Raw genomic sequence first — 22,495 nt, 5'->3', positions numbered from 1 at the left:
CTTCTCAACTGTTATAGTGAGGATGTTGTGAACCTTCTCAACTGTTATAGTGAGGATGTTGTGAAACTTCTTCACTGTTATAGTGAGGATGTTGTGAACCTTCTCAACTGTTATAGTGAGGATGTTGTGAACCTTCTCAACTGTTATAGTGAGGATGTTGTGAACCTTCTCCACTGTTATAGTGAGGATGTTGTGAACCTTCTCAACTGTTATAGTGAGGATGTTGTGAACCGTCTCAACTGTTATAGTGAGGATGTTGTGAACCTTCTCAACTGTTATAGTGAGGATGTTGTGAACCTTCTCCACTGTTATAGTGAGGATGTTGTGAACCTTCTCAACTGTTATAGTGAGGATGTTGTGAACCTTCTCAACTGTTATAGTGAGGATGTTGTGAACCTTCTCAACTGTTATAGTGAGGATGTTGTGAACCTTCTCCACTGTTATAGTGAGGATGTTGTGAACCTTCTCAACTGTTATAGTGAGGATGTTGTGAACCTTCTCAACTGTTATAGTGAGGATGTTGTAAACCTTCTCAACTGTTATAGTGAGGATGTTGTGAACCTTCTCCACTGTTATAGTGAGGATGTTGTGAACCTTCTCAACTGTTATAGTGAGGATGTTGTGAACCTTCTCAACTGTTATAGTGAGGATGTTGTGAACCTTCTCAACTGTTATAGTGAGGATGTTGTAAACCTTCTCAACTGTTATAGTGAGGATGTTGTGAACCTTCTCAACTGTTATAGTGAGGATGTTGTGAACCTTCTCAACTGTTATAGTGAGGATGTTGTGAACCTTCTCCACTGTTACTATTACTGTGCTATTTAACAACGGTGGATAGGGTTGCAAAGACTAAATAAAAAAAGTAGACCACACAAATGTAGATGCTACCTCACCTCCAGCATTTCCAGCAAATAAGATATAAAAATGTTAAAACAGTGGATACAATGACCCTTATTTTTCAGTTTTTCTAAAGGCAATATCAATTCAATTCAATTCAACTCAATTTATTTGTATAGCACAATTCACGTTGTCTTAAAGCAGCTTTACAGAAGTATAAAAACATCTCTAATGAGCAAGCCATTGGCCACAATGACAAGAAAAAAAACCCTGAGAAAAGAGGAAGAAACCTTTAGAGGAACCAGACTCAGAAGGGAACCATCCTCATCTGGAAGATAATGTGCAGTAAAAAAATCAGAGGTCTGAATATTGGCCAATATCTTTTACTGATACTTACTGAGTTACAGTTACTAGAAAAAAAAAAACATAGATTGAGAGATTTTAGATTGCATTTTAATAAAAATAAATAAATAAATCTTACATCATCTATAATGATGAGGAACAACTCACAGGAACAATGAAGGCCTGCTTTAATTGGTGTGTATATCATTTATGTACGATCTGTGTCATGCACGTTAACATAAACCGCATTCAAAGCATTTTGACTTGGATATCTTATATATCGCTAAAAAGATCGATTTCATGTAGTATTTTTTAATCCATTTATTGCAACCTTTTCAAAAGATAATAAATATCACCTCAGCACATATAGATGTCATTTTTTTTTTTATTTAAATAGCTTAAGATTTTATTTAGCATTCAGAGACAATGCAAGAGTCTCATTTATGTCCCTGAATGTTCATCTGAGTGTCTGTGCTAAAGGTGTCTTATTACTTATTCAGCACATACAAATGAGGTGAGAGACACACAGACTCACAGGGGAAATTTCTCTTTTGCAAAAACAGAAACAGCTCGAAATGCACCAGTTCTGCATCTCTGTGTCCTGCTTTCTGAAAGTCACCCCTTTTCCCTTTATACACTAACAGCTGATGCGTCAGCTGGCAAAACAACCCATTATCTACATAAAAAAAAATTATAATTAGAAGCAGAGAAAAACAACATCAAACAACAAAAGTCTGTGAAGCATGATATTATCCAGCACAAATGGTGTGAATCATAACCCAACAATTATTTTAGATTAATTATTTAAAACAGGTTATGCCAGTGTTTGACACACACACACACACACACACAAACACACACACACACACACACACACACACACACAGCTGTATGCTTTTTTCTACTGGGGGTCTCGGCTGCAGGGGTCTGGTGTGTGTCATCTCTCACACATACACACACTTTACAGGAGACTATACACACTGTCATCGGAGAGATAAAACACTGTGTGCTCCGTGTTCCCAGAACGGGTGTCCTGACATTGTCTCCACAGCCCTCTCTTGCATTCTCGCTTTCTCTCCCTCTTTCTCCTTACAGCACTGTCTTTACTTGCCAACTGTCCACTTCACAACTATGTATCATATTTTGCCTTCTGGATATTTTCTCCTTTGCTCCGTCTCTTCAGATATATACTAAAGAGCCTTTAGGCAAAATATAGCAAGTGCATATGACTTTACCTTCTTCATACACAGATACACCTAAAGCCTCACTGACACCAACTCACTAGCAGACACACTCTTCATCATGACCACTGGCTCATTAGAAAGATGAGAGTTTTCTCCTTAAGTACATAGGGACATGAGCGTATTGGGGAGGGCACAGCAAAAGCAGCTGAATTAAATTAAGTGCAGCAATTCAATTTGCCTTTGCTTGTATATGTCATCACACACACACACACACACACACACACACACACACACACACACACACAGACATTTAAACACTGTTATTCGAGAAGCTTTTACAAAAATATTTAAAGTGTGAGGACATTTTTTAAATATTTTGTATTTTGACTGCAGTACACCTTTCGCTTACCATACTTTGCATCTCTATTGCATGCTTCTATGTAGTTCTATTATTTATCCAACACATTCCCCAAAGATCTTTCTCCAATGCATTATTTCTCTTATATCCCTTATATACCACTTCTAGTATTCCACAACAGAGTAGTGCAACTGTACAGCAGTCTGCTTTTAGACATCCAGACTATTTGTTTTATAGCTCGTTGTATCCCCGAATCAAACATTTAAGAGTTACTTTTTTGCCACTTTCCTATTTTTTCTAAATAAGAACCACTTAATGGGAGCAAAGATTCAAATGGAATGTTTCAAGACAGCAAGCCAAAAGTCTGCTGGTGTTTCCAAGATTAAAAAAACCTATATCAAAGACGTTTTAGGAAACCCTTCACCTTTGAGCTCTATGCTGTTCTCTATATTTCTGCACCATCTTCTCCTCTTCTCTCATCCATTTCACAGCACTTTGCATGTGCCTTGACTGAAAAGGTCCTCATTTCTGCAATATGGAAAAGTTTTAGTTGCTTTAGAGCCACCTGACAAGTTCTAACAATATACATTGAAGGGAAATATGAACACTTTTTGTTATATGATATCCCTCCAAATCCACTTCACATTTACAGACATGATGTCTTTTGACTTTGTACTTAGAAATATAAATCATCCATCTATTTCCTGTATCGCTTATCCTACAAAGCCTGAGCCTATTCTAGGGGACAAGGAGCAGAAGGAGGAAGACTCCTTGGACGGGATGCCAACCCACTGCAGGGCACAATCACACACATCCATTTACATACTAATTTAGATATGCTGTTTAACTTACAATGCATGCCTTTGGACTTCTTTGGAAGAAAAAGGAGTACCTGGAGGAAACCCTCAAAGCACAGGATCAAATAAAATCCCCAACCAAGAGATGCAAGGCCACTGTATCCACATAAATATAAACCAAAATGTATTCATACGCATAAACAAATATGTGCTTAAAAATTGATAGGGAAAATGTATTTAAAAAGCAAAGTATATATATATATATATATATATATATATATATATATATATATATATATATATATATATATATATATATATATGTAAATGTTAAATATATGGGACTAAATAGCAAATCATGGTACAAGTAAAGGAGCTTTCTGAAGTTCTCAATGACAACATTTTTCAAAAACACATTCCAATGGAATAAGCTACAGAACCATACCAAAGAGCTTAAACATCCCTGTTAGTACAACTGCTTTGTTAAACAGAGTTCATCCTTCCTGGACAGACGATTACAACATATTCTCAGACTAATGATAAGAGAGGTAAAGAGAAGCAGAGAGTAACATGGAAAGACTTGCAGGTTGACCTAAAAGCAGTGAGAACAAAAGTAACACAGTGAGCAATATGCAATGTACTGCACAACTTCCCAAAGTCAGAGATGTGCAACTAATAGTGTTTCTACAAATCAGAACTCTTTTGTAGAAATGTACTCTGAACCAAACAATAATAGAACAAAAATTCAGCTCATAGGTTTGGGGAATTAAGGGTTGTAGTGAATGTTTCCTCAGAACACTAAACCAACACACTAGACAACACCAGAACAACACGGTTCCTCAGCAAACCACATTCCACATTCCATACCACACCAGAACACCAAACCAACCTAGAAGACAATACCAGAACACTACGGATCATCACCAAACCCATATTATAGACCACACCAGAACACCTAACCACCAAAGCAACCTAGAAGACAACACCAGAACATCTCAATTCCTCACCAAACCCATATTCCAAGATCATAAGTCCACACAAAACCAACATACGGAACTCAGATGGGTTCTGAGTTCCTACACCAGACCATACCAGAACACCATGGTTCTGCAGAACACTATGAAGTCCAGACGATTCTGGGGCAAGGAAACATGACTGGAGAAATGTTTTATGACATATTAGAAGAGAATTTATTCTGGTCAATAAAGAAACTAACAACAAACTTGAAATCGTTAAAAATTTGAATCGTTAAACATTTTCTAAAGGCTTTGAAATGATGAGCCCATCTGTGAGACTATCACAACCTTGTTCATTTGAGGACAATTTGTACAAATATTAATAATTGTGTCCTGTTTTCCTTAACAATTTTTAACATTTATTTGTTTATGATTCTGAATATATACAATTGGTAATATTTACAAGCATCAAGCGTGAAAAAATGTAAGGACATATGCACTAGAATTAAAAATGACAAAAATAAACGTCAGTATATTATTTCTCTTCTCTGTAAATATTTATGCGTATACACTGAGGTGCGTATCAGCACAGCAGTGACACTGTCATAGCCACATTTACATGCAGCCTAATAATTTGTTAACAATCTAATCGAGAGATCAATTTGTATGAAACCCTTATGAATAACATTAGTCAAAAGAGTTTAACCCGACCTGAGTCTCATTTCAACTCAATGAAGCGAGGTGGTTTACCGTATTAATAATCAAATAAGCATAAGGGCTAATAGCCATGTAAACATGTGTGTGATTACTTTCCCTATTGGAATCTGCACATACATTCTGCACACGTTATTTTCAGTCACACTGCAATAATAAGGTCCTTTAAGAAAACACATCTCATTTTACAGCTTGTATCGATTGAAAAGAATTACGAGATCGCACGGCCATGAAACTAACGTTCTGAGGCAGATACAGGATGTGAATTGACCTTCAAAATATTCTTTAGACGTTCAGTGAGGATACAAAATAGGTAAAAAAGCAAAAAGGAAACCTTTGCTGTGCAATTCTTTCCAAGCAATCAAATCTAATGTTGCTAACATTAGAAGATGATTTAAAGGAGTTATACTATTAAAAGTATTTTATATTACAAAAACAGTGCATTTTTGCTCCTGAATGTCGGGCAAATGCTGAACAGCTTCAATGCAGTTACAAATTCATTTCGTTCTCCCTTTGAAAATCACACTTTGATGACATTTTGATGAGACAGAAAAAATTTTTAATTCATTAACAAGAAGCACAATTGAAAAACTGAATCTGAACTCACACACACTATACACACAACGTATATACCGTTTATACAGACACAAGTGTAGGATGCCTATAAGGATTGATTGAGGATGTATACAATTGGAATGAATTCTGATATTTGCGATATTCCACATATTTTGAAAATCTGTTCATTTAAATGAGCTACTATGGATTGTTATAATTTTGTGACAGTAAGTTGTGTAAGAGCTGCTGGAATCTATGTGTACCTTTTCCACACTTTTTACTCTATATCCTAGTACTGAGGCATGGGTATTTTTTCACCATTCAGTTCATGTGGCAGTAGAAACACCTACCAAAAGCAAACAAGAGTACAGGTTAGGAATCAAGATGGCGCCGGTGAGGTTGGCTGCCGTCGCGTCTGCTCCGGTTACACTTTGACTTTATTTGTTATTTTATATATTTATTTATATAGATACAGTTTTATTTATAGAAGATGGACATCATTAGATATGACAGAGACACTCTTATATCTATTGGTGTACAACAAACTCACCCTTCGCCGTTTTACACTTTATACACTATTTACACAACATACTGCAACTGGACACTTTAAGGACAATATTTAAAAACCATACACATTTATGTATATGTATATTTCTGCATATGTATATACATTATTTCTCCTTTTATATTTTTATATTTTCATATTTTTTATATAGTTTTTAATAGTTTTCTTATATAGTTATACTTCTTTTATTATTTTATTATTTTATTTCATTATATTATATTTTATTTATTTATTTTTGCTTTTTTATACTTTTTATTCGAATACTGGACAGTTGCATAAAGCATCTCACTGCATGTCGTACCCTGTATGTATGTGACAAATAAAATTTGATTTGATTTGATTTGAAAATGTAAAGCATTTTCACATTAAAGGATTTTTTTTTTTAGAAGAGACTTCTTTTACATACTTCTTCTTCTGCACAGTACATGTGTATGCGTGTTTGTGACTGAGCAAACATTGCATTATCTTGCATATAAATACATTGCAACTATTACCGTGACCAATGTCCTCTTTTTCTAGAATCTTTGTGTACCTTGCTTAACTTTTAACACAATAAGTTGCTGCACAGCTTTACACACACATTAAGTATGCGTTTAGGTACAAGCTTTGGAATACTTGCAGAGAGATTATCATATATCGTGATCATTCTCATTATTATTGTGATATATAACTATATACTGCAATCCCAGCTTATTCACATGACGGTCTGTGTGTTCTGTCAGACTCATGCTGATCCGTTACAAAGTACATGTAATGCATCCTGTGTAAACATGTGTCGAGTGTGTGGTTACTGTGTGCTTCTAACCTGACACCCACACATATCCTCTCTCTCTCTCTTTCTCTCTCTCCCTCTCTCACACTCTCTCTCTTTCACTTTTCCACCCTAACCATTCACATCCCCTTTCATGTGTGTCTCCGCTCTCTACCCTCCTATATTCCCCTCAGACACACATCCTCCCTCCATTTCCTCCTTTAATCTAGTTTTGATGGAGCAGCCGTTATGGCTTCATTAGCCAGCACAAACTATGCCTAATATTGACTATTATTTCAGCTTCCTGCCCCTTAGCTTTCCCAATCAATAGCTTTCACTATAGAGTCATGTTGTGTTACAGCACACAGAAGAAAACTGGAGCCATGGCAGAATCTAATGCTCATTATTTTCAGGAAAAGGATGCACCATGTGTGATCTGTGATATGTCTCAGAATCATTATGGTTCAGTACTACACAGCTGTATGTGTAGTCATATGTAATTATACACATTTACAAATATGCAATACAATGCAGCACTGGATGATTATCTATTCAGGTGATTTAAACTATAGTTAAACATGCAGCTCTGTCTGTTTCATCAAATACACCCTAGATCTGAAGTGATTTGCACTAGTTTTTTTTTTAGAATTAGGACACTAAGCAATTCATTGCATAGAGCTACAGAAAGGCATACAAGCCTAAACACGCAATTTAAGACAAGCACATGCTAACATTCAAAGTGCCTGTCTGACCCTCGTACGTATACGTTGGCACAAAAAGTTGTAAGTCAGCAAAGTGTGGCTTATTTTATATTCTGTTGCATGAACTAAAGTTAAGGAAATTAGCAGCGGCAAGGTGACTGCATATAATTATGTATGTTTAACAAAGCCTGTTGGAAATTAGAGCCACAAGTGTTGCTCAGTGTTGTGTAATCAGTGTTGTAAGGGTGTAAGTTAACCTCAAAACTGGGCAACATTTACACTCTGTGAACATGTTCATTTCTATTCATTTACATAAGGGCCATATATTTAGCTTTATACAAAACATTGTGGGACCTCAGACTTTGTGTGTCAGCTACTGTGAGTATATGTAAATGCAAGTATGAACTTGATCTAAAGTATACTGTTTTAACTTGGATGTGTGACAAAACATGAAAGTGAAAGGAAGATGGAAAAATTGATGCTCAAAATTTATATATCACACAACAGCTTACACGTAATAAGAAACACAGGCTTCATTTATACTTATACCATCCAGGTTAAAAGCATGAATCTTATAATCGACAGCTAGAACCTGTCTGTCCTCCTTACAATACAAATCTCTTTTTATTGGCAGTGTTTGCATAATAGCAGCTAATAACACTTTTTGGTCTTTGCTTTATTATTATAACAGTAGCCTAGATGGTATTTAGATGTCACGGGCCATTTCTGTCAGTAACTGAGTGAACTAACAATAACATACTATTAAAAGAAACTGAGAATAAACGCACTGTAAGGCAAACAAGCCATCTTTAGGCTACTGCATGAGTCAAGACGACTGAGTGAAAAACTCATTCAAATTAAGAGTAGCATAAGTACAACACATTAAAGCAACACCACAAATAAGCTTTGTAAGGGGAAAAACCCAAAGACCGTTAGGAAACGTTGGGTTTTTAACACATACAAAATAAAAGACATGGAAAATGTTACAGAAAACAAAGCCTTTCTCTTATCCCATAGATACAATAAAATCAATAGAAGCAACATAAATTGCTGTTGCTATCTATTGAGATTGGTCAGATACAATGAGATTCCAAGTATTCAGTGATTTCAAGTATTTCAAGTTTGTCCTAATAAATGTAGCTTTAACTCTCTTTTTGAGGTTTCGTTGACTAGATGATTAGTCAATACATTCACCGTCACCTCTGTAGGCAGGCAGATAGAAGTCCTACACATCTATTTAATTTTTCATTTAAGTTTTTTTTTTAATAAAGAACCACTAATATTTTAAATGAAGTGATGTGTGCAAGAAAGTGTGACCATGTGAGGATCCTGAGACATCTAGAGATTTACCAGCTCCAGTTGGACTCATGAAGTATTCGGACATACCAAGAGGAGATGCCAACTCCATGTGGTCTTTGAAGACAACAACCTCCTCATCAATACACAATTGTCAGACTGTATATTTATAATCACACCCTCCAGTGTCACCCAAATGAGGATGAGTTTCCCTTTTGAGTCTGGTTCCTCTTAAGGTTCCTTCTTTCTTTTCCATCTAAGGTAGTCATTTCTCACCACAGTCACCACAGTCACCAGGCTTGTTCATTGGGGATAAATACAAACACATTTAAATATAAGTCTAATATTAATCTTGAATTTTTATATTATATTAATCTTTGTTTAATATTAAACTGTTTGTATTATGTTTCTTATGTTCTGTAAAGCTGCTTTAAGACAATGTCCATTGTTAAAAGTGCTATAGAAATATTCTAAATAACGCAAGTCACTATTACTTAAATAGTGGTCGCTAAACAGTCTCTATAATAAAACAACTTATTGTGAGAGTTAGCGCTTATGTTACATCAACATCTTAAGAAATATTATGTTTTAGAAACTATTTAAACCACTAAATGTATAAAAATTGTTTAATATTTGACATGAATGATCAATTGTCTAATATTAATCTTGATTTTTTGTATTATATTAATCTTTCTAATAACTGTTTATGTTAATGTTCTGTAAAGCTGCTTTGAGACAATGTCCATTGTAAAAGCGCTACACAAATAAATTTGAATTTGAATTTGAGATTTGAAAGTCAGATGAGACAGAGTAAAATCATTGGTGTAATTCAAAGCAGACGATTCAGACACATTTTTGGACGCTACAGAGGCCGGAGTCAAACACAGTGGAAAAACCTCCCAGATGCTGCTGTAGATATCACATCCTCCATCCATCATTAAGCCTCAGTTTCAGAGTCAGCAAATTCAGCTAAGCCAGCAACAGAGAGCATATTGCGAACCTGTATGTCCTTAAATAGTTTAATAATACAATAGACAGATTTGATTATATTCCACATTGTTATGGCAATTCTGTTCATTTCTTTGTTACCAGAGGAATCCACAAAAGCTCTGAAGATGGAACTGTAATTCGCAGCCTGTTTATGGCTGTTAATTGAAGTGCAGGTTTGGGTATCATTTGCTGATACAATTGTGTCCTGATGGGAATGTTTTTTGCTTTAACTATGGCAAAGATACCTAGTCAACATTGCTCTGTTACAATCTGACAGTTGTAGAAACAGTATTTCTGCATATTTTGGGGATAAACATTTTTATAACCAGTTGATTTTTTTCCGTTACATTTAACTGATGGAAGAAAGAAAGTGTATTAATACATTTACTGAAGTGGAGATCTAAAGACAGTTGAATATTAATACAGTAAGGTACCGTTCAGAAGTCAGAAAGAAACGAAGACTGTAAATGAAAAAGTACCTATTTCTGCATATGTCCTGCATGCTTTCATTATGTGATCTTGACAAAACATGTTTTGTCGCTAAGTCTCACTACATTACACTAGTGTATTCAAGTGGCTCGGTGTACCTGTGTGCAAAACCAAGTGAGTCAAAAAAAAAGAAGAAGAAATACAAAAAATTCTCTGTATGTCCCTCAAGAATTATTTACAACATACCAGACCTTCATTACTGTACATGCTACATGTTGTGACTTGATCAGAAAGCCACAGTATAATGAAACCTTGTCTGTATAATAATCAGCAAAAACCAACAAAGCAGCAAATATGTGAGAGTACTAAATTTATATCAGGTTTACCATGACTTAAATACCACAAAAATATATTACAATAGACAGTCAAGTGTGGGAAAATTCGGAATAAGCATTGTGCAGCACGCCTGTCCTTGTAATTCATGTCAAGTAATAATGAGTACTTGTGTAGCTCACTGTACTCACACATAGTGAACATGACTTGACTTGTGTCTACTAGGAGCTCAAAAAGTAAACAACCCAAAGGCCTCATACATTACAACCATCTAACACTCTACTGGCTTTTCGGTATTCACCTTCTAAAAATGAATCACACAAATTCATTCTGATTGAATGAATAACTATATTCCAATCAGTATCAGGAACAAACAAGGACATATTGGTGAAATGGAACTGATGCAAAAAGTAATTATGGAGATAAAGGACCTATTTTTATCCTGACTATTACTAAAGGATTGCAGTGGCCCTGACTGAAATACATCTGTATTCAGTTGCATCTTGAGATGTCATGTAAGGAAGAGGGCTAAGCCTGGGAGCAGAAGCAGAAGTAATATGGTTTATTATCAGAAAGATAAGTTCTGTGGCATATGATACGACACAGAATCACAGCTCAGCAATTTTGACTGGTCCTCTTGACTGTCTGTCTCACTTCGGTTGGAAGTAACATGATGATGAGTAAGCATTTATTTTTCAATATCACTGCAAACATCACAAATTATTTCCCCCTTCTCTGGTTCGCTCGCTATCTCTCTGGGAAGTAAACGTGGGAGACTGAAAACAGGAAGCCGAGGCTACCGTGTGACTCAAACATAGTGCTGGTATTTTTAGCGCAGGCCACGGCAACCCTTTGGCCCCCTGTTTCCTTCAGGCCAGCAGGAGACACCACTATCCACTCCTCAACAGAGACCCACTGGGAAAGCAGGTCAAGCAAAGCAGGGTTCCTATCATACTTGACGTTTCATATTAAACACCACCTGAACTGTCTTACTGCTCAAATCCATATAGGAGAAAAGATGTACAGTAGCATCAAATGAATGAGTGATCACATCACTACAGGAGCAACAGCATAGTTTACAATCCTATAAGTTATGGCATGTCAAAAACTTGATAGTTGATTTTAAACTCTTACTGAACAACCATCGAGGCATAAATTTGGATCTTTTAATATTGAGATATGGATCTAAAGCCCTTTTTGCAGAATGTTTTCTTTCTGTATAGGCACAGAGGTGGAGAGTAGGCTTCTGGTGCATGGCAAGGTCAGTGTTTGGGTGGATGAGTTTAGACTAGCAGTGAGAGGGGCTTTGTGAGAGCGCTACGCCATGCTCACGTGTCAGCTCTATTGTTTCTGCAGGCAAGATAACCTGCGTCACAGCCTCAGAGTGAAGCTCTCACAGTGACGCCACACATCACAATGCTGCCTGCTCAGATTCACTCCACCCACAGAGCTCCGTCAGTGTAATTTACAATCCACACTTCAACACACAAACAGAATCAGTTCACAACAAACTCACCCTGTGACACTCACATGTGAAAAACACACAGCACATAACAATAAACTGGAATCAATTCGAGAGTCATGATCATATAGTCATGGAAACAAGAAAGTACACCCTCTTTAAATTCAATTTTTTACAAGACCCTACATTAACAGTTATATTATCCTGAAACTCCTATAAACAAATAACCTCATATTACAACAATAAAGCACAAAAGATATTTAATATGTAGTCATTTTTCCCTAAACATACTTCCCTAAACTTCCCTTCATACTTCCATAATTAAAGAGTAAATAGCAGCCAGGTGTTACTAAGGAAATGCACAAGATTAGCTAATCATCAAAAAGTGTGACTACCTTTATAGAAATATATATAACAAATACTGTATATATAACATATACTATATATGTACATATACTGTATACTATATATATATATATATATATATATATATATATATATATATATATATATATATATATATATATATATTATATAACATATACAGAAATAAAGAGAGAAATACTGGTAATAAATTTCCTATAAATGATCCCTAATGAGCAAATCGGAGGTGATGGAAAAAGGAGAAACTCCCTGAGATGACATGAGGAAGATACTTTAGATACTTTAGATTAGACTTTAGAATTTAGAATTTCTCATCTGGTTGTGTGATTGTAAATAATCTCACTTTAACTATACGTATACTATAAAGTCAAAAGCACACTTGTGTAACCAAAAATTGTTATGATTCATTTCTGAATCCAGTGTATGTTTAACTTGAAGTGCATTTTGTTAAAAATATCAGCTGTTCAATGAATAGGACATGATTGCAAAACTTGACTGATTATAGCAGTTTCAATCATTAAACTGTCCAAGAAAGGTTTGGTGTTCTGGAGAACTTAGGTGTATGTCAACATCACGCCCAGCTGAAAGGACATCAGCCATGACCTCAGAGAGAAAGAACCACTGCTGCAGTTCATCAATCTGGAGAGGGTTATAAGGCTATCGCCAAATAATCTCTAAATTTACCATTGTACATTAAGAAGGTTTTTTTTGTTTGTTTGTTTTTACAAATGTAGGCCATTCAAGATAGCTGCCAATCAAGGTCAGTCCATTTAAAGCTCAAGATATATTAAACAAACTTCAAGAGCTAGTTTCTGTGAACTACAGGCTTCTGTAAAAACAGTTAGAAAAATTAAAAAAAGACCAAAAAATGGCTTGTAAATAAGCCTTCTCTCAAAATATATTATAGTACATACACCTTAGGTTTGCAAAATTGTAGCTTAACAAACCACAGAACAATATCCTTTGGATTGATGAGACGAAGGTAAAGATGTTTGGTCATCATGAACATCGCTGTGTTTGATGAAATCCAAACACAGCATATCACAACAAACACGTCAAAACATCTATCAATACAAAAATGTCAAGTTAATGTCCATAAAACAAATCACAAGGATGCTGTAGTGGGATTTTAAAAGTGCTGTAAATAAACAAATGTCCAAACTTAACTGAAGCTGTTGTAAAGAAGAGTGAACCAAAACCACTTGAGAGACTGTCCAAGAAAGTCCAAGAAAAAGTGTCTACTTACCGTATTTTTCCAACCTGGTTTCTGGATGTTGTTTACTTTTTGGAAAAAAGTGACTCCTTTTGAAATCTGTTCTTTCTTTCTTTCTTTCTTTCTTTCTTTCTTTCTTTCTTTCCTTAATAATAATGATGTAGAGGGAGTAAAATTTACAGTTACCTACCTGGAAACGTAACGATCAAAACAGTGAGCAGTGCCACAATCTTATTAGGGAAAAACTGAATGAATTTAGAAAAAATGAAATACAAAACAATTTGTAAAACTGTAAGTGAATGGAGAAAATATGAAAGCATATTTGGGCACTTCAAAGAAGGTCTGTGTTAAGTGCAGGTTTAACTTAAACATTATTAGGATACAGCGCATATGAAGATAACATGATATAATTGAGAATGAAAAGAACAGTTCTTTGTTTTCACCGGTACTAAGTTAACAGTCTGTTAATTGTTAACGTTCATGTGTGTCTTCAGCTATGTCTCATCCTGTGTTTGTGACTGTCTGTACTCTGTGTTCCTCAATGTCACTTTCACTACATGTTAAAACTTCAGTACTTCTACATAGTCAGTGGTTCCCAATATTTACATAATGGTTTCAGGATTAACACATGCCAAAAGCACATGGATACAGCAGTCTCCTTTTACCAACCTCGACAATAAGACCATCAGGAATCAAGCTGAAACTGATACTGAATATTATTCTGTTTAAACCTAGTTTGGAAGATTGTGTAATAAAGTACTATACAGATATATTGTGCAGTACTAACTTGGGGAGCGTAGTAAAAAACAACATCTGAAATTATTAATGAATAACAAGCTGTTTTCTTAGGTAAAAGTTTAATCTGCTGATAAGTGTTTATTTGATATGTTGTTACCATGTGTCATAATTTCCTGCTTTGTACTAGTTCTACACTTAATCACCAACACACACCTAACAGAGACAGACAGGGAATGCAAAGACTGCACACCAAAGGCCTGAGAAAAATTTCAGGTGAAACTACTCCTTGAAAACTGTCACCACACTGAGATGCATGTAATAGCTTGTAAAGTGAAAGGCATACTGTATGAATGGGAATTTTGCACTCTCCTTCTCCTAGACATTATCTCAAATGAGAGACATTAGATCCTGAGACAGCAGTGTGGAGGAGGCAGCAAGTGCGGGCATGTGCCATACATATTCGGGCTTGTGTTATCGGCTCTTGCTCAGTTTGCCGAGAACTGTCTTTTTGCCTTCATTAATCTTTTTGCGTCCAGTATGCCTTCAATCCAATTTTCCTCCATCCGCCTCAACCTGGTTTTACTGAAAACCCTGGTGAACAGCAAGTTACTACCTGACCAAGTCACCAACTATAGTTTCAAGTGTCTGGCAGCAACACTTCATTGCCTTGAACGAATTTAGTAGCTTTGTGCCTTTCCTGGAGGAAGACTGCTGTTTTCATTGAAAGGTAGTCTAGATAAAATGCCAAGAAAGCAATTTTAGTCATGGTTAGTGGAGTCAAACTGACTCACTCTTAGAAATTTCTGGTGATTACTAAGACAATTTCGGCATTCTAAAGCAAGCAACCACCTTCAAGTTTATTATAAAGTCATAACCCTAAAGTACATAGAAATAAATAAATAGTTGTCAGGTATAATCCATTACAGGTATAATACATTACGGCTTCTAAACAATTAATCATCTTAAATACTTTTGGACACCTGACCATCACAACTATTCATGGTTCTTCCCCAAACCATTGCCACAAACCTGGAGGCACACAATTTGTATGCTGTAGCATCACAATTTCAGTGGACTGGAATTCCAAACATGTTCTAGCATGACAATGCCCCTGTGCATAAAGTGAGCTCCAGTAGCACATGGTTTGGAGGATTAAATCTGGAATGAGATCAGATAACTTTAACAGGTATATATATATACATATATATGTGTGTGTATATACATATATATATATATATATATATATATATATATATATATATATATATATATATATATATATGTATACACACACACACACACACACACACACACACACACACACATATATATATATATATATATATATATATATATATACTGTATATATATAGTGAAGTAAGAACAGAATGATGTTACTGAAAAAGTAGAAGAAGAAGAAGAAGAAGAAGAAGAAGAAGAAGAAGAAGAAGAAGAAGAATACTAACCAAAATTCTCAAATTTATACTTAGAAAAAAATAGCCTGTCCATTCCTTGTCCATAAATTTTAACCTGTCATCACTCCTTATCGATAATCACTCCTTTGTCTAATTATCTGTTAATCAGACCAGATCTTCTATATTGCATTTAGCTGGTTACGTACAATAATTCCTGTGTATATATCTTATCTCACATTTTAGTCTTGAATGACAGCCTCAAGGTGTTTTTTTATTTACTTCATTATTTTCTTTTACATAATCTTCTCTGTCTTTTAACCGCAATTATATTTTATCAGCTTAGTTTATAAACTTTATTTTATAATCTAGGGTGTTTTTATTAGATGTGTGATTTCATACAGCACAGCAATGGTCAACATTTTTTATAAATGTGCTTTATAAATAAACCTTAGATAGTGTGCTTTGATTAAAATGTATTGATATCCTGATAAAATTAAGTAAGCCTATCATGTGCTTAACTGATAGGACAAGAATAAATCCCAATTCTCTGTGGCACCTAAAAATACTTAATTTAAATGTAAATATCAAAAGCTCTGTGCCAGCCAAACATATGAAACATACTCTGTTTGGGTTGAGAAAAAATATCTGACAAGTGTAGCATAGTAAAACAGTAACATGAGTGAAGACAGAAGAGATGAAGAGACACTCAAGCTGGGAAAGAGGAGAGAATAAAACGATCCTGCAAAAGTTTACACAGCCGGCAAATCTCACACGTCACATCTCCAGCGAGTCCTGTTATGGTGTTTTAACTCAAAAGTCAGCGGTCATGAAGAGCTCCTGCAATGAACTACAACCTACTGGCAAGCAATAAAAAACATAATGACAAACTCAAGAGGAGAACCGATAAAGACAGGATTAATCTGGAAGGTAAATGGGATTTTGTTTACACTTCTGCTTGCATGCAAATGTCCTACAAAAAAAAAAATCATAATGCTCAGGGTAATTCCTAGTTATAGACAAATCAGTAGTAAGCAGCTAACCACAATACGCCTTACAGCGCATATAACTTGGTCTTGACAAAAAAAAAACATTTACTATCAATCTGAGTTCTCTCTCAATTACACACACATATACACATATGACTAAAAGAAACGAAATTATTTTCTCTGATGGTAAGCAGACCCGTCAGTAGTGTAACTTTTAGTCAATACTGTAACTGCCTGAAATAGTATTTACTGTCAGAGAACATTGTTCAAGTTTGTCTATACTACCACTGGAGTGATCAAGTATTTTGCACAATTATGCTCTAGAGCAATTATTCAGGGCTATTAGAAAATCATTTAAAATGCCTTACCAACTTTTATGTATATGTTATTTTCTTTTTCATCATTAATGCACCGTCAGTCACCCTCAACAGCCAGATTAAATCTAAACACACACAAGAACCACATCTTTAGAGGCCCACTGCTGATGTATCTGTGTGTGAATTTGTGTATAAGATTAAATCAGATTAAGACATCAAAATCCTCTTTGCAGATGAAGCACAAATGTTTTGTGTAGAAATGTACCAATTGTTAAGGTTTTAGGACAATTCAGCTCCAAGTGAGAATAAATGACGGATTGAAAAAAGTACACAGTTATTTTTGTGTGCTTGTACACTATACCATATATCTTTCCATCAAGACATACAAAGTAGTGTATGGCAGGTTAAAAAATCTAAAAAGATTGGAACCGATTAAACATCAATTATTCACTTTCTGCACCCAAAACGTATATAGTTCCTCAAACTGGTAAACAGCAATGCGCCTCTTTGTGCAATAAAATAGTCAAAGTGGCTTTTATCTGCTCATGGAGCTTTTTTAACTAAAGACAGGCAGTTCTTCAGCCTACTTAAAAGCTTCCTCTTAGTGATTGACTCTCTTGTCTTGACTACTTCTCACATGCTGCTTGATTGCTAATTCATTGCTTTATCTCTCTCTTTGTGGCCTCTTCATCCTGTACTGTCTTTGCATTATAAGAAAACAGACATTTTGACTTTTTAACTGTGACATATTACAGTAACTGTGACATTCGATCTTTATAGCTAAAAAGGAATAAGGAATACGGTGTGTCTTTGTCTTTTCCTTGCTTTGTCTTTATGACATTCATGTAAATTTTTTCAATGTGTGGCTGATGTAAACATTTGCACTTTAATGTTCATTTACGAGGAGGAAACATTATTTGTTGCAACCAAATCCATGTAAATGTTAAGGGAAAAACTTCCACCATCAATGAGCAGAGAGAGATTGTAGGGAAGCAGTTTTGGAACAACGATTCGGTTCAAAACAAGAAATCACAAGTGAAGAGGAGTCTTCAGCTTTTTGTGATGCTGTTTGTCAGCTTGCATGCTTAGATAAAAAAGCTGCCAACATGAAAGTGAATTAACATAGCTAAGAAGACCTGTTAAATGGGGGCAAGAATGACTTATGCTGTGAACTCAGACCTTACCATATCAGGCGTAATCATATCAGCATCAAGCATTGGCCAATACAGATACCAAGCTTTGTGCCAACACAACACCTGCCAATCTTCTGCCTGTCTAATTTGTAATATAATGTAAAATTATGAAACATAGTACAGCACCTCCTTGTATCAGGGTCTAAAAGAGGCACATTAATAATTACTTGCCCTTCATCTGCCTTATATAAGAAAGCAAAAACTCCAGGCCAACAGTGCGACCAAGCTTTAAAACATACTGTACACCGGACATAATGGCCTGAGAGAGAGAGAGAGAGAGAGAGAGAGAGAGAGAGAGAGATGTGCTCCAATGCAAAATAAACCGATGTTCATATGATTTATGCATTAAGCAACAGGTATCAATATGAATGATTTATTACATGATAGTAAGCCATGATTAATCAGAGATCAAAGCTCCTTACTTTGCTCAAATTTCCAAACTCATTCATTTTACACGTTAATTCATGCAGGACAGTGGAGGCTGTTTAAAGCAACAGATATCACGATATCACTGCATATGCTTACAGCAACAAAAAAGAAATAGCGCAGCAAAATATCTTAAATCATTTCTGCTCCGAATCCATTAGTGTGAACAGGATCACCTGTACCTTAAATGAGACAAACATCTTACATGTTTCCGTGTCCAGAGGACTGTGCAACTCGCAAATCCTGCCTGTCTAGCCATTTACCATCAGACTACATGATTGCACAGCAGTGGTAATATGGCTCTCTGCAGCTGCAGGGAATATTTATGACAGGCTGTGCACCCTCTCCCACAGTCTCTATGCAACCAGTTTATGTGAAGCTGATCAGAGGCCCCCACTCTGCTGCTACAGCAAACCTGCTTGCATTAGGGTTAAGAAAGCCAAGCACATGCATCATGCATGGGGATAAACCCACAACCAGACAAAACTCTTAAGTTAATAGGCTTTATTGGGTGACTGGCATGATGAATACATAATATCTAAGTGGAAAGAAGACAAAATAGGAGGTCATACCCAGTCCTCGAAGTGCTTGCTGCTGTTCTGCAGCAGGTCCTCGAACTGGATGGTGCAGTTGGCCACAAAGTCATCATAGCCAATGGGCGCGTCATGAAAAACCGACAGCTCAATTTTGTGCCCATCACGCACTTCAGCTACAAACTCATCATGCCATGCAGGACTGTTTGTCTTTGGCTTTGTGGATGTTTGACCCACTCGTGAGTTGTCCACATTGAGGGCAATGTAGGGGTCCAGCAAAAAGCTCTGCGACTTCGGTCCAACAGCATGCCTTAAAGACCAGGCTGTAGGTTTCAGGTTCAGTGCCTCAATGATCTTTATCTTCAGAAGCCCGTTGAAGACCACCATGGTGGCAGAGATTAATGCTGTCCGATCCTCAGACCGCACCTTTAATCTCCTGTCACAGTTATTGAGTTATTCAACAGGGCGGATGAAGAAAATCTCGACTACTAACAAGCAATCAAACACAGTCTGCCTTTTTAAAGTGAACAGTGAAACAGTCACAGACAGTCCTCCAGGTCCTCCAGGCAGCACAGACAAGGGGGCTTTACTTCTTTTAGCGCGCTGATGTCGCTTCCCAAGATCATGCCATATGAAATAGGATAATCATTTGGAAATCCGCTCGATCATCAATGCGTCAAAACGGGGAAAGAAATGTAACGATCTTCACATGGGGGATTCCGCACCTCGATCTCTGCATGAGGGCAAAAACATGCCCAAGCTGGAGCTGCTCAGTGGTAGAAATCCTGTCCTACTGTTCCTCTCCAGGCCGGAGCAGGGGACGGAGTCCAGCTTGTCCTCCGGTCATTTGGGTACGATTTATTTCTCACCTCCAGCTCATGAAGGGGAAATGGTTTAGGGCTGATGATAGGTGCCGTTTCCGTTCTCTCTTCTTCAGCTTCCCGGGCCGTTTTAGCTGTTCATCGGTGCTCGGTTTCCTGCAGCCCTGCCTCTTCCCCCCTCCTCCCAGCGGTGTGTGAACGCTACAGTGCAGGAAATGCGCAAAACGCGTCAGTTTGCCCAAACCGTGTATACAGGGAACCAGAGCGCACAGCAGATCTACACAAAACAATTTATGTCTGCGTTGTAAAATTGTTGCCTAATCGGTCCAGATGAGATGTAAAAGTGATTTCTAACCTTCAGTACAGCGGTGCAGAGGTAAAAACATAATGCACTATAGTGTTCATCAGGTGTGTTCATGGTGTGAATTTGAATGCACTACATTATTACACTATTTACTAGACAAAATGAGGGAAGAAAATATATCCTCAACATGACCAGAAATGTTAGAGGATCTGGCATCCAGCACCGTGTCGTGTCATGTTTTTAAAATATTAAGTCACTATTTTCCCTTATTTTATTAACTAAATATCTGACATAACCCATTGATACTCAGGTAGCTTTTTGTAACCTATTACATGTTTGTTGTACATTTAAACGATCCTTGTATTACTATAAAATTTGATAATTACATCGTTTTAACCAGATAAAAGTGTATGATAAGGAGGTTAAACCCAACTCTATGTTTTTCTCCCCGGTCATGTTTCTTTAATCTTTATCAAACATACCCGTTTTCTGTAACTAAAGCGCTATCTTGTGGCTGGAATTCTCGTAACTTTTAGGGTGCCTGTGCGAACCTACGAGTAACAAATGCGCAGTATAACAGTCCCGTATTTATTGTTGTATTTTAATTTTTAATTGTTAATTGATTCCTCTTATAAACATTACAAAAAAAAACTTGTCCTTGCTGTCAGTGCGCTTCGAAACGCCGCTAACAGCTGCTTTCAAACTTATCACGCATGCGCGTCGTGCACTGGGCGTGCTCACCAATCACAAACAGTATGTCTGCTGACGTTGCTGACGCAGTTTTTTTTTTGAGTGCAGTACAAATGTCATCTTTACTTTGCTTATATATAAACAGTAAATTAACTAGAGCAGGGATAAGTACTGACCTAGACCCAGGGGAGCAGGGATAAGTACTGACCTAGACCCAGGGGAGCAGGGATAAGTACTGACCTAGACCCAGGGGGATAAGTACTGACCTAGACCCAGGGGAGCAGGGATAAGTACTGACCTAGACCCAGGGGAGCAGGAATAAGTACTGACCTAGACCCCTGGGGAGCAGGGATAAGTACTGACCTAGACCCAGGGGAGCAGGGATAAGTACTGACCTAGACCCAGGGGAGCAGGAATAAGTACTGACCTAGACCCCTGGGGAGCAGGGATAAGTACTGACCTAGACCCAGGGGAGCAGGGATAAGTACTGACCTAGACCCAGGGGGGTAAGTACTGACCTAGACCCAGGGGAGCAGGGATAAGTACTGACCTAGACCCAGGGGATAAGTACTGGCCTAGACCCTGGGGAGCAGGGATAAGTACTGACCTAGACCCAGGGGAGCAGGGATAAGTACTGACCTAGACCCAGGGGAGCAGGGATAAGTACTGACCTAGACCCAGGGGAGCAGGGATAAGTACTGACCTAGACCCAGGGGAGCAGGGATAAGTACTGACCTAGACCCAGCGGAGCAGGGATAAGTACTGACCTAGACCCAGCGGAGCAGGGATAAGTATTGACCTAGACCCAGGGTAGCAGGGATAAGTGCTGAACTATTGGGTGTTTTCAATCAGAAAACATCATTTAATGAAAAGGAATTCTGCTTTGTCGAGGAAATTGAAATGTAGTTAATCCTGTTAATGAATAAATCAAAGAGATTGCAATTAAGAAACTGGAGCTGCTTGGAATCACCCAAACAGTATATAATTTATAATGTTCCATTATTATTATTTATATAGATACACTTTTCCCATCAAACTCAGTAACAACTTGCAGCTAATAACTTGCCTTATTGCATTTAGCTCATTCATTTCATTTGAATATTCTACAATTCCACTGAAAGCTGTAAATCACAAACCACGTATAGCACTGTCTGAAGATGCTTTACTGTTTAGCCTCTGACACCGGGTTCATCCACTAGATGGCA

At 36.9% G+C, this 22,495-nt stretch overlaps 1 protein-coding gene across 2 annotated transcripts in view; it reads right to left on the bottom strand.

The window, feature by feature from the left end:
* The window catches only part of prkceb (protein kinase C, epsilon b), an 81,676-nt gene extending 61,177 nt beyond the window's left edge, over positions 1-20,499 (bottom strand). Inside the window, exon 1 of one of the 2 annotated variants that reach the window (XM_060872135.1) lies at positions 19,515-20,499. In XM_060872135.1, the coding sequence (XP_060728118.1) occupies positions 19,515-19,862 (348 nt within the window). In that variant the 5' untranslated portion in view covers positions 19,863-20,499. The remainder of the gene's footprint in view (positions 1-19,514) is intronic. The other variant, XM_060872134.1, reaches the window with a different exon arrangement.
* Between the last annotated feature and the right edge of the window lie 1,996 nt (positions 20,500-22,495).

This window comes from Tachysurus vachellii, chromosome 6 (genome assembly GCF_030014155.1).
Source record: "Tachysurus vachellii isolate PV-2020 chromosome 6, HZAU_Pvac_v1, whole genome shotgun sequence".
Taxonomy (NCBI): domain Eukaryota; kingdom Metazoa; phylum Chordata; class Actinopteri; order Siluriformes; family Bagridae; genus Tachysurus; species Tachysurus vachellii.
This window is presented reverse-complemented; position numbering and strand designations above follow the sequence as displayed.